Here is a 26,541-nt window from a genome sequence, read left to right as displayed (position 1 = left end):
TCTTACTGTGAGTGGTTCTGGATAATGAGAGAATGCATAAGCCAGCTATAATTTCAATTAAAGATCCAGCTAAGTAATCAAGGGCTCAGCCAGATCAGAAACTGGCAGAAGCAATGGTCTTTGAAGGACCAGGACGGGGAACAACTGCTCTAGTGGACTCTTGCTTTTATTGCCAGTAAATCCTTTAGGTTTCGTGTTGCGGTATTTACTGATTTATTGAATTCGCTTCCTAAAAGAAGGGCTGGGAGTCCCCCAGCCCTCCTGTCTCAAACCTATCACGCCTGGCTCTGTCCGCAGATCTCCCTGGTCCTGTCCGCCGTCTTCGCAGTGGTGGTGTTCCGTCTGGTGGCCATGGAGCAGTTTGTCTCCTTCCAGTGGGAGTTTGTGAAGAAGAACTGGCAGTTCGCCACCTCCGGGACAGGAGTCTGCATCAACTTCATGATCATCATGTCTCTCAATGTGGTGCATAGATTGCGGTCATCTGTTCTCATATAAAGAGACCAAGTTTGCGATTTCTGCATGTAGGGGATGTGTCATCTTGCGCAGGTCCCAGCCACACTGCCTTTTGGCAGATGGAGACACACAAGTAAAATAGGACTCCCATAATCGACAGTAAAAAAAAGTGAAAACTTGTCAAAGATGTCAGGAAAAGGAGAAGTTTGCTTTTAAGGCCTAATGTTGCTGAAGGAATCGCAGTGACATGACATTAAGCAATTGATGTGATACATTTTTATGCTGGACATCTCTTTTGGTCCCCATTCAAGTTAAAACTGCAAGACCAAGAGAGGGACCAGAACAGCAGAGGGGAGTTTAATGTGTTAGAGCTACAAGAGGAATCAAGCGCTCTTGACCATCGCTGCCACAGCCTAGTTGTTTCACATTGATCAAGCAATCCAGTTCACCTTCTTGATTCTAGCAAATTTGTTGTTCCCAATGTCTTAACTGCATTAGCACCACACAAGGACAAATGTGTAAATCCATAACAATGACACATTTTGATTTGTCTGGCTTCGTTTTTAGTTTCTTTTCCCACACTAAATTCAATTATTTTTTCTTCTCTCAAGGTGTACGAGAAGGTAGCATACTTACTTACAAACTTAGGTAAGTAAGAACCACTTTAGCGTGACAACAGAAACTTTGGCCACAAGAACCATACTGCCTAAAACTGACCTGCTGCTTCTGCGGCTTGCCTGGTTTCAGAGCACCCTCGCACAGAGTCAGAGTGGGAAAACAGCTTTGCCCTCAAGATGTTTCTGTTCCAGTTTGTCAACTTAAACAGCTCCATCTTCTACATTGCCTTCTTCCTGGGAAGGTACTGCATCAGCCACACCTGTGATGTTTAATGCTGTAGCATGAGATGCATGATGGGAGACACAAATCTCTCTTTTAAAATGCTTTGTTTAGGCGTTTCCCATTACACACTTTTATTGTATTGAGCTTTAAACCACCAGCACTTGGGAAAATGGCCCCTCTTCTCATATCATGTGTAATCTTTTTTTTTAACACATCAATTTTCCTACGGGATCAATAAAGTCTTATCTATCTAATCGGTGTTGCTGCAGCAGTTCACTATGGGTTAGAATGGTCAGACAGGGTTCTCTCAGCTTTCTGGCTTGCATTGAGAGACATGCTTTTCTTCCCCATCAGTGCTAACTCTCCTGATGGGCCCCTGTGTTAGCAGAGGACTCTGGGAGTTGTAGTTCTCCCCTGGCTCTCTTAGCCCCTCTGAAATGCCTCTGCCCTCTTGGGGTGTCGCAGTATGTAGAACTGATTTCAAAGCGCCTGATCAGCTTGTCTCCTGCATATGTTATCTCTAGTAGCGCTTACTGGCAGAACATCAGGGTTATGCCGGTATGGGTTTCTCTCACCACTAATGTACTTGAGTTAAGAATCTGCTTGTTGGCATATTACCCTTGATAATGATCTCTCTGTTTGGTCCACAGGTTTGCAGGGAGACCAGGAAAGTACAACAAGCTGTTTAAGAGATGGAGACTGGAGGAGGTAATGGCACCCAGAAATTCAGTAATTCCATTAACTTGTGTCCATGTCGCTTCTTTGGTCAATATGCATTACTTAAGTTAATGAAACAAGGTAATGACCTCCAGAAAATGACCTCTTCAGATGTTATTTCAAAATACCCAACATAACAGTAAGCTAAATGTGAGAGATATGATTATCTTGACCCTCTGTCATACTTCAGAGTAATTATTTTTATGTTTCATTTATTAAACAAACTATTCATATCCTTTGAACCTTTAATGTTGAATTGTTCAATCTCAATTTTTCACTTGAAGTTCTTTCTTTTAATACCAACTGAAATAACTATTAGGTATTTTGTGATATTTGTCTTAATTATTATCAAGGATACCTGATCATCGTGGTTTTAAGCACGGCTTTTGTTCCAAATGCCCCTGTCATCACAGGCTCAGTTCTTGTCTGATTTCCATTTCTAGGTCTATGTTTTTGCATATCTTTATTGCTTTCTTCAGAATGAGTTTAGCTTCAGCTAGAACAGTAATGCTGATCAGGAGTATTTTTTGCTTTTTTATTGATTGTGGTTTGGAATGTCCTATGTGCTGTGATTTTATATGGGATATGTTCATACAGTCTCACAAGTGGAACACTTAACTCTTTAGAAATTGACCACCCTAGATGTCACTTTAAATCTACTGTATTCATGCACTCAGTAGGCACCAGAACTATTTGATTGATATTTTCTGATATGCTGCAAAAATCTTGTTGTGCTAATGACGTCTTGCTTTTAGATAATTATTATTTCTTTCTGTTAGTGTCATCCAAGTGGGTGCCTGATTGACCTGTGCATGCAGATGGGCATCATCATGGTTTTAAAACAGATCTGGAACAATTTCATGGAACTTGGTTATCCGTAAGTAACATGCCTCAGTGTCATGCTAATTGCAACCTTAACGATATTTCCTCTGTAGCAGATAAGAGATGTGAAAAAAATGGCAGAGCAAAGAAAAAGATGTCCAGAGAGTTAACACATGCTGGGGTATGAGCAGGTGCTCTGAACTAGCTGTGAGGCATACAGTAGGTCTGGGTTTGTTAGATATGGTGGTGCAATATTCTGGGCTGGTTCAACCGCTGTTCGCCTTAAGGGCTAAGCTTCAGCCCACCTGTGTTCTGGTTTGCATCTGTAAAAGGCTGACAAACATGTTCCATAGTATAAGGAGGTACAGTAAATGCAGGTTCTGCAATAAAGAGCTACCACAGCCATTGTCAGCCAGTGTGTGAAGCTTGACATGGAGTTTTAAACGTGAGCTTTGAGAAACATTCTCCACTCAAAACTCTGTACAGGTCATGGGGATCCCCTCCACCACCACCAGTGTGCAGCCCCACCTGGATGATGCTCCAGTCCTCTCACACACACCAGCTCTCAGTGGGGAGGAGAGCAGAGTGATGAAGCCAGTTCAGAGATGGGGGTTATTAGGAGGCCGTGATGGGTAAAGGCCAGGGGGAAATTGGGCCAGGACACTGGGGTAACACCTATACTCTTTTCGAGAAATGTCCTGGGACTTTTAATGACCAGGGAGAGTCGGAGCATACTGGGGCATGAGGACCCACAGCCCACAGCATGAGCACTCCCTGTTGGTCCCACTAACACTCCGTCCAGCGGTAATCTGAACTTTCCCAGGAGGTCTCCAGTCCAGGTACTGACCAGGCACTGGTCTTCACTGGTCTGCACTTCAGTGGGCTGCCAGCTGCTGAAACTGGCCTACCATCCTGCCTCTCTATAAATATTGGCCATTATTCCTTTCTTCTCGCTGAAGGATACTGTAATTCCATGTGTTGCCCATGCAAATTCATCAATGTCCTGTCATCTGAATCTCCCAAAACCGCCGGTCTCAACAGACCATCTTGTCTCTTTCTCTCTTCATTTCTTTGAAGACCCTTAACACTGCCATACCCACACAACTTCACGTTTGGTGATGTACCAGAGCTCCTCCAGTGGGCTTTGAACGATGACCGCCCTGTTTCTCCCCTGCAGGCTGCTGCAGAACTGGTGGTCCCGTAGGAAGATCAAGAAAGGGGGCCAGCTCGTGCAGAACAAGGTTCTTCTGCCTCAGTGGGACAAGGACTGGAACCTGCAGCCCATGAATGCTCATGGCCTGATGGACGAGTATCTGGAGATGGGTAGGCCTTGCCGTGTGGACAGCCCGCATGAATCTGGGCTTGACCTACTGATGAGCCCATCAGTAATAACACAGAAAATGTGAACTGTAATGCATCACATTCATTCGTACTTTCCCCTTCAGTAAATCTGTTGTTTCTTCTGCATGTGCTTTAAACCGGAAGCTTTAAGGAATAAATGCCATCTCTTCGGTGTTTAAAGGCCCATATGCTTCCTTTGAAATTATCCTCTAAAATCAAATTTAAAAAAATTCCCACGTGCTCCGTGTCTGGCAGCAATCGGCCCGTAGCGTGTCAGATGGAATGTGAGAACCGTGTTCGAGCTGTGGAAGCAGAGCCAAGGGCTGAAGAAAGGTGTCTCTTCCCTCTCCTCCTCGCAGTGCTGCAGTTCGGCTTCACCACCATCTTCGTGGCCGCCTTCCCCCTGGCCCCCCTGCTGGCCCTGCTGAACAACATCATCGAGATCCGGCTGGACGCGTACAAGTTCGTCACCCAGTGGAGACGACCCATGCCAGCACGGGCAACAGACATAGGTCAGCCCGCCAGACCTGTCCGGCAAACTAGCAAGGGGTTGAGAGCTGTCGTTGGTCAGAGTGGATGTTATCCAGGGCTCTGGGGATAACAGCCCTTCCCTTGTGAACAGTGCCATGGCATCTTCAATGGCCAGGTAGTCAGGATCTCAGTGGAGTGGAACCCCTCGTAAAGCACAATATATCAAGTCAACATGTTGGGTTGGAAGATGGTCTGCCTGGGAGGGAGCCCCCTACTGGTGCTTCAAGACCACTTGCGGCAGCAGCCTGGTTTTCTCACCCCCAGCACTGAGACTTGATGAGCTCAGGCTATAAGGTGGTAGCAGGTGCTATCAAGATGCTGGATGGAGGCAGGGTATTCGCTGGTAGGTGGGATTTGTGATTGAATGAAACACACTCTGCGTTTCTTTGGGGTGACACCTTCCCGGATTCCTTAGGTTGGAATTTTAGGAATAATTTTCACTGATTCATTGAATTTTCATATTTAGAACAAGGAATAACGCAATAACATTAGCTGGAGCCATGTGAATTTTCTGAAGGGCGTTTGTCGGGAGGCGGTAGCCCATCTGGCTGCCCTGACAGCCCTGTCTCTCTGCCAGGTATCTGGTACGGCATCCTGGAAGGGATCGGCGTGCTCGCGGTGATCACCAACGCCTTCGTGATTGCCATCACCTCCGACTACATCCCGCGCTTCGTCTATGCCTTCAAGTACGGCCCCTGCGTGGACAAAGGATACCGCAACGAAAAGTACGCCCCCTCTCGCCCTCCTTCACAAGACCTGACCTTTTTAATGCCTTTAATGCCTTTAATGCCTGTTCACCTTTCTTTTATGTTTGGGTGTGTTTTTTTTTGTTTTTGTTTTAAATGCACTTTTTCTATATATTCTCATGTGCCAACTTCTCCAAGGTGACTTTCCGAGCGCGAAATGTGAGGTTAGACACATCAATTCAATTGGTGAATCGATGGGTGGACTATGTCACCTGGTTCCGGCAGGGGTAGGATTTTCTTTCCTGATGTCCACCGTGTCGCCTTGCCCTGTGCTCTTGTGTGTCTCCTCCCAGGTGTTTGAGGGGCTATGTGAACAGCAGTCTGTCGGTGTTTGACATGGGCGAGATGGGCAATGGACAGACAGGGCCCTGCAGGTATGTCGATCTGTGTGTATCCCCTGCTTACATTCACAGGACTGTACAAACAGCACTTCTCACTCGGAGCTTTACAGATATTCATTAAAACCTAATTACATACTTAATCTTCATTACATTTTTGGGTTTCAAATATAGAAGACAGCACACTAGCTCAGGAGGTTAACAAGCTCTGTGATCATCAGTGGTTGCAGCAGATTGCTGGGGCCTTGGGTTCAATTATTGGGGTGCTGGCTGTATGGAGTTCGCATGTTCTTACAGTGTTCATGTGGGTTTCCTCCAGACGCTGTTTTCCTCCCACAATCCCAAAACATACAGGTAGGTTAATTGGCTTCTAGGAAATTTGGCCCTGGTGTTAATGTGTGTGTCTGTATCAGTTTACACCCTGGGGTACAACAGGGGAACACCCTGTAAAGGTCTGGCACCCCATGTTGCGCCCGATGCATGCTGGGATAGGTGCTGGACAAAGCAGTTTGAAAATGGAAGAAGTAACGATGACATGCAGTTCACGTGAAACAGCACTGCGGCCCGCAGCTGATGAAGCAGGCGAACCGACAGCTGGACTGGGCTATCAATGTGGTCACGTGGACCAGTGATGGTTTCCTGCTCTCGGATTGCAGGTATCGAGACTACAGAGCCCCTCCGTGGAGCCTGGTGCCCTACGAGTTCACCCTGCAGTTCTGGCACGTGCTGGCCGCGCGGCTGGCCTTCATCATCGTCTTCGAGGTCAGGAATGTTGTCTTCTTCTCTGGTCTGAGCTAGAGCACACTCTCCAGGTGCAGCTCCCCAAAAAGAAAATGAAAGAAGTGTAGTCATTGCAGGGTGTCCCCACACATGTCCCAAGACAAGTGATCTGCTTGAGCCATTATTATTCATCTCTCCAATCAGAGGAGAGCGTGTGAGGTGCAGGCATTATTTGTTTGCCAAGGCAGCAACGGGAATTTAACCCGACAGCAGGAATAAAGAAAATGACAAGGAGAGAACAGATAATGCGGTCATGTCTAACAAGGATTTGTGTTTGGTTCCAGCACCTGGTGTTCGGGATCAAGTCTTTCATTGCCTACCTAATCCCAGACATGCCCAAGGACCTGTGTGACCGCATGAGGCGGGAGAAGTACCTGGTCCAGGAGATGATGTACGAGGCGGAGCTGGAGCACCTCCAGAAGGAGCGGAAGAGGAACGGGAAGCGCTGTCACCACGAATGGCCTTAGCTGGAGCCCTTTTCCAAGACGCCGAGCCAAGCGGCAGCGCCCCAGGGGTCCCGCGGTCGGAGGGGGTCTCTAGCCTGCCGGGAGGCCTGCATTGGAAGGCAGGATCTTCCGGGTGAAAGCCGGGGACGCCACCACCCCAGGGGCAGGGGTCAACTGAGCTCGCCGCGGACCAGGGGTCCCCCAATTCGCATTCCCCGTTCGCCTTCTTGGAGAACTGACAAGAAGCGAGCAATCTACGGAGCAGTCCGGAAAACATGCCTTAGGCCACGGGTATTAGTTCATTCAACACAGTCGCCACATGTCACCTCACCAAGTGCAGACACAAACAACTTGGAGATCTGTTCAGAAAGGACAAATAAATGAACGAACTGGGTTGAGAAATTGGGCACAACATGCTTGACGGATGTTTCTATGCTTCTGTTCTTTCCTGCGTTTTATTTTTAAAAGGAAGACTTCGGACGTGCGTGACCCGACGTTGAACTAATGCTCGTTATTCTTATTTTTTTAGTGCTAACACCCGAGCTACAGTAAGTCCCGCGGGGGACATGTCTTGCCTGTGCAATCTCAGTGCTTTGAAGGATGACCTGTGCAATTTCGAAATGTTTCCTATGCATATCAAGGGCTGTAGGACAGCGCTGTGTACAGTACAGTCATTTTTAACTTTCCTAGAGGATAACAGTGATCACAGAATGTAGAGACAAAATGGGTGGGTCTTCTACAGTGCAGCTTAATCCTCTGGAGCTCATGTACATTCACACACTCCATTGAAGAGCATCACTCTCATTCACACAACTCAATCCTACCAAAAATATGTATCTTTATGCAAATATATATTGCCCTTCAGTGTGTATATAGCATGCAAGATCATGTTCTATATTGTTTGGAGGTAGCACACACACACACATATATATACAGTATATTAATATACACAGTATTGGTGTTATAAGTTCCTTTGTTAAAACAGACGCATGTAGGTTTTTATTCATGGTTAATGTATCTTTGTTAAAACTTTTCTTTTTCTTTGCAGCTCAGGTCTAAAGTTTTTTTCTGTTTGTGCTATGAAGAAGGTGAATGCAGTGGCAGCAAACCAGAGCTACAGACACAGTACTGCACAGCTACAGTGCCCATGCATTTCTTTCATTACGTTAGATATACACTGTGGTGCAAAAAGCTTAGACAGAATCAGAGCCGCAACTTATACAGTATGTGTCATGAGTAACAGCTGCTTGCTAAAGTTATCCTCTGTTGTAAGTTTTGACTGTAATGCATCTTCGTTTGGGTGAGAAAAAATGTCTTGCTTGTCATTTAGCGATGTTTAATTCACACTGTTCACAATCTTCAAAAGCTGATCATAACAGCTTTGCCTGGGCAGCCGATAGAAAGTATTGGAGTAGTCACGTTTACCAATCAGATCTGACTCATTTTCAGATGTTCTTCATCGTTAACATCTGCTCCTCAATACACAGCCATAAAGCTAAAAAGCTAAAAGGCTACGTTTTCTACAACAACATAGAGATTTCCAAGATGACACTGATGACACTGCACGAAGGTGCATTGAGTCTGTTTGTCCTACACCCACCTTACAATACCCTCCCGCCTTGGAGTTCTCCTTTGTTGCAGGGGAAATATTGTGCTTTATTACAATATGAAAAACCTGCAGAAAGCTGGTCTGGCACGAACGCCTGCTAATTTAAGGAATCGCTTTAATCCTCAGTCTCCAGCTGTCTGCAGTATGGAACGATGTAATAATGAAGTTCAGCACAATCGGCCTGTCGGGGGAAATAGGCTATTAAGTGGGTCTGTAGCGTCTGAGCCAGATGCACCTTGCCCTGCTGTTCATTGGAAACTGTGTAGGGGGAGCTGTAGGAGACTTTACTCACCCCAGTTTAGATCCAGTGTCCCCCCCCCCCCCCGTTTCAGATTTTTAATTAATAGGAAAAATGTGCTCATGCAGGCTGTAAGCCACCCCAAACAAATAATTGCACAAGAGCTGACTCTCCAAAGATGTATTATCTGCCCTAGAAGCATAGTCTTGGAAGGGAAGAATTTAAACTCTGGGACGTCTTTTGTTTATCCCATGTTAGCTCAGTTTCGGCCTAAAGACACTTTTCTGTGCAGGTTTGCAGGCTGTCACATGCACACAGTTCATTTAAAGCAAGATGGGTTGCTCTAGGCTCTACGGTTGTATCATTTAACAATTGTACACTGTGCCTATTCACTGTATATGTTTAGAAATATCACTCTTTTAGGAAGCCTTTAAAAAATTATTGTTAGAAGCTTTAGAAGAAGAAATGACATATTTGGAATCACTTTAATCTGTATCCATTCCACCCCTGAATTCCTTTGACTTTTTCCAGTTCATATGGCATCCGCTGTTGAATTGCTTACCCTAGCAGAAGAGTTACAAAGCTGCAGATGTGAGTTTTAGTTTTCACGGAAAGAATTCACACTGTCAATTGTGGAATTATCTGTAGCACTGTAATGTGAGAGAGGCAGCAGCCTTACAGTGAGTTTTGGTTTCTGCCAATGTTAATGAGCAGCTAGGTTTAACTTAATTTTGACTCTTTCTTTTTGAACAAGAGAGCTGCACATATTTTTGTATCTAATCTTCTTTTAATTAAGATGCTTAAGAACCCTTCTGGGCATACCTCTTGTGAAATTCGTGCCTGAGGATGCTTTGTGTTAAAGCGTAAGTATGGAAACAAAATTTATATTTCTTAGAAAGTCTGAAAGAGAGTGCAGATCAGTTTAGAAGGAAAAGAAATCTTTGAGCCTTATTTCTTTCTGGGTTTTTTTTTTTGCATTTGCAACAAATTCAGGTCCAACTTTACAACAGACATGAATAAAATCTCCAGGTATTTTCTCTGAAGCTCAAGTGAATTCCTTTATTCATGAATTTATACTCATTGCTCCTCTTCTGCCAACATAAAAATGCTATTCTGTCAAAGTGGCATTAATATTTGAGTCTTTGCATAAATAATTTGGATTTGTGTTTGTGTTATATATAGAATATCTTAAGTTTCATCTACTATGAAAAGAATACACTAATGTCTTTTACACACAGCTGTATGTGTTCAGAATTATGCATTACTTATGTATAAAATGCAAATTATCTATTAAACACTACACACAGAAGCTCTTCTAGTGAATGTCCTTGGGACTCTGTGTGTTTGCTGATGATGCTGTTTCTGTACTTTATATATTTTTATATTTTTGCATTTAGTAATTGCATGATTATGCATTTTCAAGTCCAGCAAATGTTACTTGCAAAACAAAATAAAAAACAAAGCACTTTATAAGAATGTTTTTGTCTTTCAAATAATAGTTCCATTTTCCAAGTGTATTCTGATTCCCAGAAAATAACTGAATGTGAACAAAAGGAGACTATTGTACCCAAATGCAACAGTTTCGCAAAGCTTTAAGAAATTGTACAACAGGGGGAAAAAAAATCAAATATTTTTGTATTTGGACTTAATTATCTGTAGGATTATCAGATATTTCATATAAAAATCTCATGTTACATATTTCATTCAATACAAATTCATTTAGTAGACCTAAATGAGTTAACAGTATTGGGCAAAGTATTTAATCAACATTCAATAACCAATCAAAAGATACTGTCTGTAGTATTCTACAGTTGGATAATATCCCCCCTTTCCTATACACACGCACAAAACCCACTCTGACCTTTTCCCTTGCAGCTCAGATAGTAACTATTTTATCTTTTTAGGGATTAATATATTGCACATTACTCATGTAAAGTATAGTTGCAGTTTCCCAATGTGGCCAGCAGAGGGTACTGTCTCACACTTTCATGCAGGTAACGTTGAGTACAGAGTTTTGCGTCCGATGATGGATTTAAACTTTAGAGTATCACTGTACCTTTGATCAATCACCAGTCCTGGTACTGTTACGTCTCACCCCTGAATCAGTTTGTGCAGAACACTTTTCCACTTAATCAAGCTGATTGTGTAATGCTGCAGTTTCATGGGATGAAATGTGCTCTCTCCATGCAGGGATTGCAGGCTCTGCTCTCTTGGGTAATCAAACAAATGACTTGAGAAACTGCTCAAAAGTATAAAAACTGATAATTAAGAGGATCTGAACTGTTCATCTGTTAACAATTTTGGATCTTTGGTAGAAGATGTTTGGTCTACCTACGATCTAGACAGGCTGTGGTTTGACTCCTGTGGTTTAACTATCTGTCCTGTAACTAAGCCACATCTGCTTAAAGCACCTTAGAGAAATCTAGAGAAACACTTTCTGACACTGAAATGCTCTTGTTGTTTTAATGAGAAAAAAACCTAAAGGTCTACCACTCTGGTCAGATTTATTCACACACAAGTGGGCTGTGGACCGTTTCTGAACAGATCTTTCCTGTTTTCAGCTGGTGTAAATTGGACAGTGCAGATAATAATTATAATTATAATTATAATTAATTACACTTATATAGCGCTTTTCTGGACACCACCACCACCAATGTGCAGCCCCACCTGGATGATGCGACGGCAGCCATAGTGCGCCAGAACGCTCCCCACACACCAGCTCTCAGTGGGGAGGAGAGCAGATCTTATGATCGCATACGCAATTATTTCAGTCCAATCTGTAGTGTTCACAGCACCAGCCTTTACATTTATGTCTTCAAAAGGAATGATCAGGCATACGGCTGTTTTGTTTTCGAATCAGGTGGTGTTGGATTTAATTGGGAAATCACTTTCTGGGTGATAACACAGATGAACTCCAAATCACTGTCTTCAGCCAGTTTGCACAGTTGCACTGAAGTGTAAACTTTCTATACGAGGACTATAGGATGAAGAGTCTACGAACACTATTTTAAGATTCTTTCTTTTGGGCAATTGACATTCCTCAAGCCTTAAGTTTAAATTTAATTTGCCCGTTGTGCATCCTGCTATTCAATTTTCCCTTCCCAGATAGATCATCCACATTTTCCAACAGTTTTAAAATATCAGTCTGGTCAGACAATCTGCATTCGATAGATCTGCTCCTGTGATGATAGGCCTCTTGCGGTTTAAATAGAAGGGGGTTGATTGGAGTGGAGCACAGAAAATGCGGTCTGGTCTAAATGAAATAGACTCTTGTACAATTTGTCTTGCTTTTCTAAGGAAGGGGCAGGACAGAGTGAATTGCTACAGCCACAGGGGATGAATGAGCATGTTTAACAGAGAGCAAGCAATCCCAGATTCGAACCCTTTCCACCGAGAAATGATAATGAGGTCAGGGACTGTAGAAGAGTCTTCTTACGCTCTGAGGTTGATGCTTGAGATGTACAAACAATGAATAGTGCCTACTTCATCCTTGTTTACATGTAAAAAGGTGTAACTAATTATCTGTAAGATAAAGCATTTGGATATCACTTTCTTCTGTAATAAAGCAATGATTGTATCTTTTAAATAGTACACCCTGTGCATACTGCTGTCTTCTTCTTGTTTCTTAGCTTCCTTCTGCTTCTACATATAAGTATATATACACACACATTGTGATACTTAAAAAAAAACTTTATTTCAATAATAGAATAATCATTTACAAGGCTCAGAAATGCAATGCAATGCAAGCATTGCACTTTGTCCAAATAGCTGAATGAGCCCATTTATCACTACATATAGCATTTACAGCACCCAAGATAAATCCAGATTACTGTCCATTAAATAGTAGAAACAATAAAATAGCTTATCACAATCATAAAGTATCCTGGGTTGAAGGGCATCCCATAGCCCTGATCCTGGAGGAACACTGTCTGCTGCTTTTCACTCCAGCTGAGCTCTCTGTCTCCAGTGCTAACTGAAGACATCATTGACCTGTTCACTTATTTAGACTGTTATCTTGTTTCCTTAGTCAGTAGGGAGTGTCAAAAATGCCCAACTTCAAGGGAAATCTTTCCAACAACTTTAACACACAGCCTCTTCTCAATTTGCTTGTGGTTATGTCTGACCAAACTGCTCTGGATAGGTGCCAAATTAAGATGAGCCGACAAGACTGGCAGTGACACTGTATCACACACACCCACTGTAGGAGTGACAGTATTCGACGTGCCCACAGTGGGAGTGACACTGTATCACACACACCCACTGTAGGAGTGACAGTATTCGACGTGCCCACAGTGGGAGTGACACTGTATCACACACACCCACTGTAGGAGTGACAGTATTCGACGTGCCCACAGTGGGAGTGACACTGTATCACACACACCCACTGTAGGAGTGACAGTATTCGACGTGCCCACAGTGGGAGTGACACTGTATCAGACATTATTTCAGTCCAATCTGTGGTGTTTACAGCCTTCACATTTATGTCACAGTGGGAGTGATACTGTATCATACACACCTACAGTGGAAGTGACTCTATAGCAGACTTGCCCACAGTGGGAGTGGCTCTATAAGACATGCCCACAGTGGGAGTGGCTCTATAAGACATGCCCACAGTAGGAGTGAGTCTATAGCAGACTTGGCCACAGTATGAGTGACTCTATAAGACAGGCCCACAGTGGGAGTGGCTCTATAAGACATGCCCACAGTAGGAGTGACTCTACAGCAGACTTGCCCACAGTAGGAGTGACTCTATAGCAGACTTGCCCACAGTAGGAGTGACTCTATACAACATGCCCACAGTAGGAGTGACTCTATAGCAGACTTGCCCACAGTAGGAGTGACTCTATAAGACATGTCCACAGTAGGAGTGACTCTATAAGACATGCCCACAGTAGGAGTGACTCTATACGACATGTCCACAGTGGGAGTGACACTGTATCAGACTTTCCCACTCTATATCAGAAATGCCCATAGAGTGAGTGGCACTGTATCAGACATGCCCACGATGCGCATTTTCTCCTTCTGCTGAGTTACATTTTAGGCAACAAACCTGAATCTAGGCAGTTCTCATAATAGGAGAACGGTACAGAATTGATGTCCAGTATAAATCTCATTTGACCTCTTAGAACTTGTAAGGAGCAAAAAGCAGGAGACAAAGTGTTACACTCCTGAACCAAGATTAGAAACCACTACACTACTGCTGGAATTAAAAATTACTTGTGTCTACAAAAAATCTAGGCATGTGCTCTACAAAACTGTCTTTTTCCCTCCCCATGCCCTATTAAGAATATGACTTTTTAAATAAATTAAAGATAAGACTTTAGTAAAATAATATTATAAATATCAGCCATGCCCTAAAAGTATGTATCCTTGGTAAATCCAGCATTTATGTAGGCTTTGTCCTCTGGGCTGGAGCTGGATGAAATCTCTCTGGGGTCTTTGCTAAGCCCATTCACCTGGTCTCTTGGCTGTCCCTGTTTCATTGCCAGGGCGTCGCTGGAGACAAAGTTTTTGCTGAAGTCCTGCAGGCACAAATAGACTTTAATGAGCACTGTGCCCAAGACAGAGAACTTCAGCTCAATGTCGTGAAGAGGGGGGTAGCAACAAGGGGGCTCAGCAATTGCCCTCTTATCACTGGCCAGTACTGAGACCACTGGGGTTGAAAATGCATTGCATGGAGATAAACCTTATGGATTGCAGCCAAAAATTCTGGTGGTTACAGGGGCAGAGCTTTTCAAAGCTATAGAGATGAGGCATGCAATTACTCTGTCAGATCTGCAAGACCTAAAAACTGCTGCTTTATACCAGATGCCGACATCTTGTTGAAGCCTTTAACCTTTAATCCTATGACATTACAGTACATTATGGGAAATAGATATGTGCAGAACTCTACTAAAGCGTGTCATATGTGACAATAACGCAGGCCAGCTCTTTTCCACTGCCTGCCCCTGCTTCTCCATGTGTGACATGCTTCATTGGAAACGAAATAACTTACCACAGTCTCTTCATCATGCGGCACCCCACACCAGCACAGCGTTTTGCATTTTTCAGACCAGAAACAGAAGAGGTTGCACACTGGCCGGATCAACAAAGGCTTGACATCTTTACCCCTCTGGGGGCCTGAAACAAAAGAAAAACCGCAGGCTCATAAACTGTCTCGCAAGCCTCGCTGCCGTCTAAACTGGAAAGAATGCGCATGACTTCAGACTCTGTTTCGTGGGCCAGGCTGTAAAAACCAAAGCACTCCCTCCCTGGCAATGCCAGCTGTCCTTTCTTAGGAGGGTGAAGCCCTGCAGCCTGTAAAATCGACGAACGTTCCAAAAAACGTGACAGGTTGTAAAAACTGAAAAGAAAAGATTTGATGGATTTTGATCAACCGGCTGCCTACTGAAGGTATAGATCCCACAGAGCATCTCCTGGGATGCCGTACTGTTATTTATCCTAAAGTGCTTTAATTACAACAGCAATAAGAACAACAGGAAAAGTAGACAATGAACATTGTACCTGAGAGATCTGAACTTCGCCTGTTCTATTTATCCACACTGATGTCAATCAGGAAGAACTGCTGCCGTACCTAGAGTTGTACATAGTGCCGTACTGTAGCACCTGTAGCACCTGTTTTTGTGTAGTGAGCACACACACCTGTTACAAGACTGATCAGCAGGCCTGCTGTCATGGTGGCCAGCCAGCCCACAGCACTGTAATACAGGTAAGACATGGAGTACCAGGAATCCGCAAGGGCAGGCCTAGGGAGGTCAGAGAGGCAGTTTAAAGGCTGTCCACATCACAGTACAATATGTACAATAAAGGAGCACCAAGCCATGATGAAAGATTTAGGTATTTATTGAGAACTTTGCTTATAAAAATGTAATTAAGTTGCAGATGCTGAAGGTTGTATTTTCTGACACACTTGGCCGCTTGTTAAGCTACCCGGACTGTCATGCTTTTCCAAGCTTTACCCTCCGCTGATTTTATTTCATTTTTTTATATTTCCCGAGTTTTTTAACGGGAGCTAATAAAATGATCTAGAAACCGCATTGTTGGAGTAGTAAAATCTAGTGGGATTATAAAAAAATTGCACCAGTTAACGTGCTTATTTCCTGGATTCAAACATGTAGGCGATGTTAAGATAAGGGCACCGATTAGTGAAGAGCTGAAGTGAGAGATTAGTCTCGCTGAAACAAACACCTGTCTTCCATTAACTGGTGTTTTGTGCCTGTGTAAGATCTGGGCTTTTTCATTGGCTCATTCAGGGTCACATGACTGGCCTGGGAGAAAGCGCTAAAGGTTTCTCAGAGGAGCTGACTTCCTCGTTTTCCTTTGACTTTAAGGTATGTTTTTAAATTAGTGCTTTCTTCAATTGCAGGCACCGGTTATTTAACTGTATATGTGCCTGTATCTAGAATTGATTAGACTCATACAGTTCACAGACTTTTAAGAATGTTAAAACAAACTAATTTGTGAGTTTATGAGGGTTGTTACACTAATTTAGATGTGTGTTGTACCTTGCACAAAGGAGATTAAGGGAGCCCTGATCAAACTTTCCTGAATAGGCACTGGCATATGGCAAACCCATAGGGTTACTTAACAGTGAAATGAGGAGCAGGGAGTGCAAGCAGATATTGACAGGACTGAAAATGGAAACCATTCCTCTCCTCAAAGGATTGTGTGTGTCTGAAACAAGGTACCACAGGCCATTCATCTTGCTGAAGCATATCCCCAGGGATTCTGCAAGACGCAATAGGATGAGATCCTTAGATCAATAAACTACCAGGAATAAAATCAAGCAGGGTGGACTAAGTGGACTTGTCTTGTTTGAAAACATTTCTGTCTTCTTGAGCCCTAATGCACAAGGGATCTGACTCTGTGTTCCAGATTCTTTCCATTCTCACGCTGACAGGAGCTGAAAGCTGAATCGTGCCCAGCTATGTCCTGCGCTGACTCAGTGGGGGGATAGGGGGGTGGATCCTGTGACTGCAGCTGTGGGTTTTGCACACAGTTCCTTGGTGGATGGGTACCTTTCCGGTGCCAGCGATGGGGCCAGCGTGGTCAGGATGTCCGAGGTGTTCAGGGGGACACATCCGCTGGTGTTGAGAGGCAAAGGCATGGTCTTCCCAGGAGGAGCTGGGTGCACGAAGGCCCCGATTCCCGCCCAGAACGACAGGGTGATCCCTACGGCCAGGCCTCCCACCGCGCCCTGTAGAGAAGACAGCAGCTGACGCCCCCAGCAGGCCGGACACGGAAAGGTACCGCCTTTACTGGTGCTCACACACTCCTGTTGCTGTCACGGACGTCCAAAGGGACTAACCATGGGGAGCAGGAGAGAGGAAAAAGACCCATATGCGTAGCGGCGAGACGGGAAAAAGGCCCGGGCTCATTAGTGCAAAGAGTTCAGGAATGCCGTATAGAAACCTATGCCCTCAGGGAGCGGACGTGGGGCGCCCTGGTGCTCGGCGGGTCTCAGGACATCCGAACGTCAATGCTGAGCGAGGACAGAATGCAAGACCCGGAAATATATAGCCCAAGGGAAAGAGAGGGAAAGGAAGGACAGCAGACTGGAAACTAGGGACAGGACAGAGAAGGAGCGCCCTCTGGCTGCAGAGGGCGTGACAGTTGCCTTCCGAGGTCTAGAGTCAGACTAGAGAGCTGCTTCTCCACACTGTTTCTCCTCACGCTAACCTGAGATGAGATCAGCTTGACAGGGACTCCTATTTAGCAAATTGTTGTGTTGGCACGTTTTTGTTTTGTTTTGTTACTGTGATTCCACGGACTAACAGGCACAAAGCCCAGCACAGGCCCCAGGGAAACATGGGCATAGTTGCTTTTCCCATGAAAGATTGCAGGCAGTATTTTTGGCAGACGAAACAAGCCATAGAAATTTTGAAAAAAGCTTGTGTCGTTTCTATAAATCTGCAGCACTTCTGTGCTAAGACGCTATGATTCATTCTAGTAACACAAACTCAAACATGTAACATTTCATGTGTCTTACCAAGATTGTTATGCAATAACTCAGTGTAGAATGGAGAAATATTTAAACATTTGCAGCCGATTAGTTGTTTCTTTCCTGCCTGTTCACAGATAAGTCTGGGTTTCAATTGATTAAACTGTTTTTTGTAAAATGCAGATGGATGCTAAAATGCTGATTTCTTTGATGACCAAGTTGGATAAAGGTCACATGAGCATTCTAAAGCAGTGGCTGTCTGCTGGTTTTCATCCCCTTAAATCTCAATTTCTAGTGACTGATGCTGTAAACTAATGTTTGCATGTTCAGCGTTTACTTGTTTCTGCACTTGGTTTTGAAGATACTCTCCTTTCACACATCATCAGCTTACAGACCTTTCCTCTTTACTTGATCATTTACAGTGCGCTCCCTTATTTCTGCCCCAGCAGCTATTAATAAGTGATCATAAGACTGTATCATCAACAGGAGGGAATGACACTGTACCAGACACTGTCACGGTGAGCTTTTTGTCCCTTCTGCAGAGGTCCACATGGCTATACTTAGGGAAACACACCCTGAATGAGGGTATTTCTGAAATTCTCTGAAAGAAGAAACGGGTGCAGGATTGATACCACTAACACATCCCACTCCCAGGTATCACACACAAATCCAGGGTTGGAAACTTTTTTTTTTTCTAAAGTGTGGTTTGTAAGGAAAACGTAGTTCAAACTCACCATCCAGTTTGTGCAGGGGAGCAGGATTCCCAAGGAGAAAAGACCCAGCATCGGGCCTCCACACATCCCATGAATGCTCAGAGCAGCCTGGATCGAGTTTCAGGGCAAAGGACAGTGAGCTTTGCGGCCTGTAGCCTGACAGTCTCAGAGAAACCCTATTAATGCAGGAATGCTCCACTGTTCAACGTGCAATCCGCTGTCTAGATAACTGATCACCACAACTGTATGGTGCTGCACAGATTATGATACTGCTCTACGGTATTTGTAACGAAGCATTTACGGTACAATGCTGGACAGACAAATCCACGATGCCTGTATGATTTGTTAAAAGCCCGCATGTCAACAGCCAAGTCTGTGGAAAAGAAGTGGATGGACGCTGCGATTCGGAGACGAGGTTACCTGTACTACTCCACCCATGTAGGCAGCAGCCACGGCCATCGTGGTACAGGCTACCCCAAACACCACACCTGCAGGTTCGAAGAGTGGGTAACACAGAGAAAGACGCTGAATGAAATGTGTCATTTTCGGCTCGCATGACCTACATTAGGGTCCAGACTGGACTACAGCTCACCTGTACGTTTTAGACCGTACTGTGTATTTCCGACAGCAGCTGCTCTCTTACTGTGCTTACGTTGCTCAAACTGGCTCACTCCCTCAACACCCTGGGCTCTGCTGCTTTGTTTTCTTTAAGCTGCTCCCTGTTCCTGATCCTGTCCTACCCTTCTCTGGATTGTCTCTGTCTCGGCTTTGCCTGCTATTTGCCAACTAGTTCCAACCTGGTGCCACTGATAAATTTCTTTCTGTGTCGTTATTTCACACTTCATATATTTGGTTGGTGTTTTTTTTTTCCCACTTACACAGCCCTTTGCTGATCCAGGTGCTGCATCTGTCCGTCAGGTTGTTAAAACAGTACTTGACAAAATCTTCGTAGGTCACGGTCGCGAGGGCATTAATGCTGGCGGCCACAGTGCTGTGAAAAACGCAAAGAGTTGACTGTACAGTATAACATGGCTTGTAATACTTGATATTCCTGTTTCTCTGGGTAACAATACCAGGTCCCAGAGAGCCATCAGCTCTTGGTGAATTCAGATGACTTAATAATCAATTCAATTAATTGGTTTCCTCTGTTTATAAGTCTTTGTGCCCTGTGGAATTTGTTACCAACAGGCCTCAATAAGGCTGTGGTTGTCCATGATCAGGATTGGGTAGCACCCCTCTTAATTAACTCCCAGGTACAGCCGGTTTCCTTTTCCATCCTTTCCTGAGCTCTTCCTAAAGTGGGATTGGTGTGTGAAGTGGGATCTTAAACTGGATATCCAATTCTCCCTTTACCTACAGTAGGAGAGTACAGTTAAAATGAAATGTTCTTTGGGGTATTTAAATATAAGGTGAATATATTTATAGGTGTCAGACTCCATTATTGCAGCATTGGCAGAAGAACAGGGAGTTCTGTGGTTCTTAAATGCCCTTGAGAGCTATAGGTGTTTGCCCTCTGGGATGATGTAATATCCATTTTGATTAAACCAGGTGGGTATTCTACACATTTTGGCTTGTGTAAAATGGAAGTGCATTGTCTGATGTTTTGTTGGGGTTCTGGGCCGCACTCGGGAGCCCCTTGATTAAGGGCTGGATCCAGGTAACCAGTAGCATGAGCTCACTGCCAAGGCTCTGCTGTGAAAAACACAAACCTCTGAACGTTTTTTTTTTAACCCCAGGGGTAACACTGAACCTGTGGCCAACGCTGAGTGAGATCAGTCTGCTGGCTAATACACTCTCGTGCGCCAGATGACCTCCGTGCACGTGAGCGTGTGCTCTCCGAGCCTCCACGCCAGATTCCCCCGACCTTTTCGTGGCTCGGGTGCTGTGCCACAGGCGGGTGCACGCACCTCAGAGTCCCGCTGAAAGCGCAGGCCACAAACAGGCCTGGGAGCCCAGGCAGGTGTCCAAGGATGTCCATGACAAAATAAGGCATGAGCTGCGGGAGGGAGAGAGGACGCTCAGAGCGGGCAATGGGGGATGGGGTTCCCTTTCTGATAAGGGTTCCCCGAGCCCCAATCCACACCTGTTACCTGGAACGTGCAGGAATTGTTCTGCTCTTCAAATTACCATACATCTTCATCTTCGCTGATCTTCTCCACTTACCCATGGAAACCAGCAGCACTACATAACAAGAGAGCTTTGACTTCATACAATTACGTTTTAAAATCATACAAGTGTGTTTTTGTAGTGTAAGCCTTTAAAGATCACCTTGGTTAAGGGTTTTAGCCATTGGACTATACATTGCTGGATTTTAGCCTAGAGTCTGAGAAGCCAGTGGTTATCACCGAGATAAGGGCGTTCCTGTATCTCAGAACTCGAGCTCCTTTTTTTAAACCGACAGACGATCCTTGACAATAGTGTAAATTGCCCAAAGAGACGGATCTGCTTTTGCTTCATTTTCAATGTGTGGAGTAATAGATTTTTTTAATAGGTAATAGATCGTTTTAGAATACCACGGTGGAATTAAATCCTCTTCATTATAAGCAATTTGTCAGATTAATATTGGGTATGTAAACTACAGCTTCATTTAAGACTACTTGCAAATGAATGGGAAAGAACTATTTTTTCAGGTATTTAGAAACAAATGCATTTCACAGCGTCTGTTACTGACATCAAGGCACGCACTGAAATGCAATCAAACATCCGGTCAGTTATCGTTATTGACCAGTCTTGCCTTCTTTTGACTGTTAGTTTAACAGCTGTACAAAAAAACATCCTCTGGAATACCTGATCTGGCGCTGACACGAAGCCTGCAGTCCAGGGGTCACAGTCCATATAGAAACTGTACATGATGAGTCCAGAGAAAACTGCGCAGACCAGGATCACCAGCAGCCCAAGCAGGTTGAAATACAAAGCGCTGGGGATTAGAGCAGACACCACAGAACAGAAGCAGGTGAAGGATTTTCGGTGATTCTTTATGTTTCAGTGACATTAACTAATTACGTGGCCCTGTGCAGAGGTATTACTGGGGCCAGTAGGGGGCGCTCACCCTGCGGTCTATTTGTGTCCTCATTCCCCAGTACAGTGACGGGGACACTATACTGTAAAAAGGCATCGTCCTTCAGATGAGACATAAAACCGAGGTCCTGACTCTCTGTGGTCATTAAAAGTCCCCGGGTGTTTCTTGAAAAGAGTAGGGGTGTTACCCCGGTGTCCTGGTCAAATTTCCCCCTGGCCTTTACCAGTCATGGCCTCCTAATAACCCCCCTCTCTGAACTGGCTTCATCACTCTGCTCTCCTCCCCACTGAGAGCTGGTGTGTGTGAGAGGACTGGAGCATCATCCAGGTGGGGCTGCACACTGGTGGTGGTACCTGCAAAGCGCTTTGAGTAGAGTGTCCAGAAAAGCACTATATAAGTGTAAGCAATTATTATTATTACATTTTTTATTTGATTTATTTAGATGTTTCTCAAATTTGCCCTCTGATCTTATCCCATAACGCCCACGCGCACATCCTGTCAACCAATGTTTCCAAAGAAAAAAAGAGGTGTTTTAAGTGCTATGAAAGCAGAAGCAATACAGAATGAAAAAAGTTTCCCTGCTGGCTCAGGACAAGCAATCTACATATGATTCTGACTCCTCTCTTGTGCTCTGTGGCCTGTGGTATCAGATGGTCATTGATAAAAAAAAAAGCATTTCTCACAGTTTGGCTTGTTTCTCCGACTTGCAGGAGATGCATCTCTGGATGGTGGACTGGTTAACCCCGTATATTCCCAACCAGGTGAAGGTTCCTCCAACAGTTATGGTCCAGAAGGTGTGTCTCCTCAGCGGGTCAAGATCAAAGCTGAGAGCACAGAGATGAGGTTTATCAGTAGCTGAAGGAAGTTGTGCCAGTGGTCTTCTGTGTTTGTTTGTTTGGCCTGTTCTTCTACTCACTCAAAGATTTCCAGTCTGGATCCCTCCTGGGCCTTCTGCCACACAACAGCGGTTCCCCCACTTTTTATGGTTCCTTGAATCAGAACTGTGAGGAAGCCCATCAGCATCACCACCATCTGAAAGGCGTCTGTCCACACCACGGCCTTCAGCCCCCCCTGTCAATCACACACAGTCAGGTCTGCTGTGCAGCTGCTGCCTCACACTAGAGGGGAGTCCTCTAGATTCTGCCACCCGGAACTGCAAAACGCACAAATCTACAACAGCCAAGACTCCGTATGATTTTTATGCTTTTTGTTTTTTTTTATGTGCAAGCACCCTTTGTAAACCCAGACTTACTTCATATTATTTCCCACTCTCTTTTTGGTTTTGAATTTACAGAAATGCCCGCCCCCCCCCAGTGTAAACTGGCAGCCCACTGGAGCTCAACAGGTGTGAGCCTGGTCAGTACCTGGATGGGAGACTCCTGGGAAAGCTGAGGCTGCTGCTGAGGAGGTGTTAGTGGGGCCAATAGGGGGTGCTCACCCTGTGGTCTGTGTGTGTCCTAATGCCCCAGTATAGTGATGAGGACTGACTGTATACTGTAAAAAGGTGCCGTCCTTCGGATGATGCATGGTTACAGAGGTCCTGACTCTCTGTGGTCATTAAAAATTCCAGGGTGTTTCTCAAAAAGAGTAGGGATGTTACCCTGGCGTCCTGACCAAATTTTCCATTGGGTTTTGCCAATCATGGCCTCCTAATAATCCCCATCTCTGAACTGGCTTCATCACTCTGCTCTCCTCCCCACTGAGAGCTGGTGTGTGTGAGAGGACTGGAGCATCATCCAGGTGGGGCTGCACACTGGTGGGGGTGGAGGGGATCCCCACGACCTGTAAAGAGCTCTGGGTGGAGTCTCCAGAAAAGTACTATATAAGTGTAAGGAATTATTATTATAATTAATCATATTAAGCTGGTGGGGAGCTGGTGGCGGTGTTTGTGGAAAATTAGCTCATTGAGGTCCTGAAGGGATTTCGACGTTGTGCGTTTTGAGATTTTTAGGAAATGAAGTGGCATTAAAGACAAGGTGAGTAGTAGTTACCAGTGTGCAGTAAAAGGTACAGACAACTCCTGTAGCAGCTATGGAGCCCCACAAATTGAAGCCAGTCACTGCAAAGGAAACAGTGGAAAAGACAAGTGTTTCAGGGCATATCTCTCTCTCGAAGAACAATGCTTAATTGACACAACTAGTCAGTGCTTAGTGCTTAACATGTCAAGGCCCAAACCTTGTAAAAGATACAGTCCTTGGCAAGCCTATCATGTTTTCTGTAACTGCAATCAAGCTTGGGTTGCTCCTTACTCAAACATGATAGATCGCAAAATAATCGACTAGAGGCCCTTCTGGATTCTGCTTCCCAATGGTCACGAAGGAACTATCAGTAAGTTAAAACCCCTGAGTCTGCCAATTGCTTACCTTGATTCAGAGCCAGAGCAGGGGCATAAACCACAACTCCAGTGTACAGAATCTGTAGGCAGAGTGAAATTAGAAGGAGTCAAGACACTGGAGTTTTTATAGGTCTTTCTTCACACATTAAGGGTCAGTGTAGCATTGAGTCAAGGGGTCTCCTGGCCTCCTAGCTGCATGGTTTGGGGTTGACATCCCTGCTGCGCTCGCTGCTGTTTTTACCTGTGGTCAAAGTAACATGACTCCAACCTTACAAGCAGTTACAATCCTGGTGGTAGCCTGCAGTGAAGGGGGAGCCTCCCTACTCCCCTACTCCCACTGCAGAGCCACGATAATCTCTACCCTGCCCTGATGAACCTCAAGGCTCGGGCTACACAACTCCCGTCCTTGAGGACCAGATGATCACTGGTCTTTCTCCCATCTGAACCCTTCATGAACCCAATTAAACTCATTATTTGCTCATTTGGACCAGTTGAAAGCCCTTCTGTGTGTCACGGGCGTCCAAAGGGACTAACCGTGGGGAGCAGGAGAGCGGAAAAAGACCCATATGCGTAGCGGCGAGACGGGAAAGAGGCCCGGGCTCATTAGTGCAAAGAGTTCAGGAATGCCGTATAGAAACCTATGCCCTCAGGGAGCGGACGTGTGGCGCCCTGGTGCTCGGCGGGTCTCAGGACATCCGAACGTCAATGCTGAGCGAGGACAGAGTGCAAGACCCGGAAATATATAGCCCAAGGGAAAGAGAGGGACCGGAAGGACAGCAGACCGGAAACTAGGGACAGGACAGAGAAGGAGCGCCCTCTGGCTGCAGAGGGCGTGACACTGTGCTCTTAAGAAGCTGGAGATATAGAGAGACCGACTGTACAACACCCCCTGGACAGTGGCCCGCTGAGGACCAGAGCTGAGCCTCCCTGGTCTAGGCTGGAGCACAGCCCTTATTGGCCTTCTCCACACATGGGCCATCATTTCCTCAGAAGGACCTACCGTCTGCACCACGTAGATGAGTGTAGCTGCCATGCGGACGGTCCTACTGAACCTCAGCTCCAGATACTGGGAAAAAGATGGGAAATTGTCTTATTAACTGTCTCAGACCGACTATGTCGCAGCAGCTCTTTGTGAGTGGAGATTAAATATCTGAGTGGCTATTGACTGAACGATTCATTTTTGTTTTATAATGCGACCGCACGTCTGTGCAACAAAGTTAAAATTGAAGGATTATGTTCAATTTCGATATCTGTCAAATGGAGGTTTGGCACAGTCTCAATGACATGTTCTTTTCCTCTCTCCTCTTTCCCCATGTATCGTCTGACTGCCCTGGCTATGTATATAATGCGAAGAATAATCAGATTCAAGTGGTTTCTACTCTGGAAGTTCTCGGGGAACATGTTTTATGACATATTGCTCTGGCTCAGATTTTATTCTCTAAAACAATGACAAGATAAAGTTCATTAGCTGGACCTTCAATCTTTGTCCATTTAGTTGGAGATAAAGGACCCAAGAACAAATGCCAAAACTGATTCTGATGAATCACCGATGTGGCATGATTTGCTCATCAGCTTCATCATTGTTTCACACTTTCTATATACAAAATCAAGGACTTGGACTGGCCTTGGTTTTCGGGAAAGCCCAGATGCCCTGCGTTTTTTAACCGAAAATGAAGACGGCCTCGCTCTGCAGACAGTCATGGCAAAACGTGAGAAAAAGGAAAGGACATTGGATTACCTCATACGTGCTGGTGATCCCAGATCTATAAAAGACCGGGACAAAGAGCTCTGCAGTCATAATGACCATTATGGTGTAGGCAATGCCGAAGATGATGAAGGATGCCCCAAAACGATACACGTCCGAGGGGGTCCCCAGCACTGTGACAGCGGACATGAAGCTGGCCGTCAGAGACAGGGCCACTGGACCGCAGGTCATCTGCTTGCCCCCCACCAGGAACTCCCTGGAGCTGACCTTCTTCCTCTCCTTGACCGCAAAGAAGATCCCGATCCCAGACGAGATCACAAACAAGGCGGCGAACACCACATAGTCCCACACTTGGAAAACGCCCACCCCAGGATCCTCGAACATCATGGTCAATGTGTGTGCGGGGAGGGGAGTCAAACCAGGAGACGAGATGAGATAGATCGAGCAGGACCTCTGTTACTGTAGGTGCCCCTTTATCTGTTCACTGGCATCCTCTAAAGGTATCAGTCCTCAGTCCTTCGAGGAGAGGCTGGTTAGGTCTTTCACCAGGAGTGAAGCTTCAGATGGAGAGAAAGAGCTTGTCCTCAGGGAGGTACAGCAAAAGATCTCATGGAATGTATTTGGAAAGCGCCTGGAAAGCGGTCCAAAACTAGTTCTGCATTTCACAAAGTGCCGTCACGAGTGCCCCATCCTTCCCTGAAGACTGTATCCCTTGCACACCGCAATGCTTTATGTAGTCCCAGTGATGAGGTTAAAGTGCTGGAAATGCTTTTCAGTGATGGGATAGGCATAGGAGATAACCTCCCATTCCCCCCCGCTCTTGAGCTCAGAAGGGCAGCAGCTAGTTAAAGATTACACAGGAAAGTGTAAGAAAAAAATCGTCTCTGACCTATCAACATTCACAGCATCCCGCTGTGATCAAGAGCTGAGTACGGTGGCTGATAAGAAATGTCATTTTCCACTTTGT

At 45.1% G+C, this 26,541-nt stretch overlaps 2 protein-coding genes across 8 annotated transcripts in view; one reads left to right on the top strand and one right to left on the bottom strand.

Moving 5' to 3' along the window:
• Positions 1–10,337, top strand: part of ano3 (anoctamin 3) — a 112,143-nt gene extending 101,806 nt beyond the window's left edge. For all 7 annotated transcript variants that reach the window (XM_088610985.1, XM_088610982.1, XM_088610983.1 and 4 more), the window contains 11 exons: positions 298–462; positions 1,065–1,101; positions 1,201–1,312; positions 1,944–2,001; positions 2,790–2,887; positions 4,010–4,155; positions 4,533–4,685; positions 5,282–5,429; positions 5,744–5,824; positions 6,445–6,550; positions 6,853–10,337. In XM_088610985.1, the coding sequence (XP_088467111.1) occupies positions 298–462; positions 1,065–1,101; positions 1,201–1,312; positions 1,944–2,001; positions 2,790–2,887; positions 4,010–4,155; positions 4,533–4,685; positions 5,282–5,429; positions 5,744–5,824; positions 6,445–6,550; positions 6,853–7,035 (1,287 nt within the window). In that variant the 3' untranslated portion in view covers positions 7,036–10,337. The remainder of the gene's footprint in view (positions 1–297; positions 463–1,064; positions 1,102–1,200; positions 1,313–1,943; positions 2,002–2,789; positions 2,888–4,009; positions 4,156–4,532; positions 4,686–5,281; positions 5,430–5,743; positions 5,825–6,444; positions 6,551–6,852) is intronic.
• Positions 10,338–12,530: 2,193 nt separating this feature from the next.
• Positions 12,531–26,337, bottom strand: slc5a12 (solute carrier family 5 member 12). Its single transcript, XM_088610991.1, has 15 exons — positions 25,608–26,337; positions 24,870–24,935; positions 23,898–23,949; positions 23,526–23,593; positions 22,451–22,605; positions 22,218–22,358; positions 21,303–21,432; positions 20,423–20,511; positions 19,394–19,506; positions 18,936–19,003; positions 18,537–18,623; positions 16,880–17,058; positions 15,504–15,607; positions 14,857–14,981; positions 12,531–14,383 (listed from the first exon to the last, which is right to left on the bottom strand). The coding sequence occupies exons 1-15, from the start codon at positions 25,959–25,961 to the stop codon at positions 14,216–14,218; spliced, it is 1,899 nt and encodes a 632-aa protein (XP_088467117.1). The 5' UTR covers positions 25,962–26,337; the 3' UTR covers positions 12,531–14,215.
• Between the last annotated feature and the right edge of the window lie 204 nt (positions 26,338–26,541).

Source organism: Lepisosteus platostomus, chromosome 18 (genome assembly GCF_059453375.1).
Source record: "Lepisosteus platostomus isolate fLepPlt1 chromosome 18, fLepPlt1.hap1, whole genome shotgun sequence".
In the NCBI taxonomy this organism is placed as follows: Eukaryota; Metazoa; Chordata; class Actinopteri; order Semionotiformes; family Lepisosteidae; genus Lepisosteus; species Lepisosteus platostomus.
The sequence above is the reverse complement of the archived record's forward strand: the minus strand, read 5'-3'. Positions and strand labels throughout refer to the sequence as shown.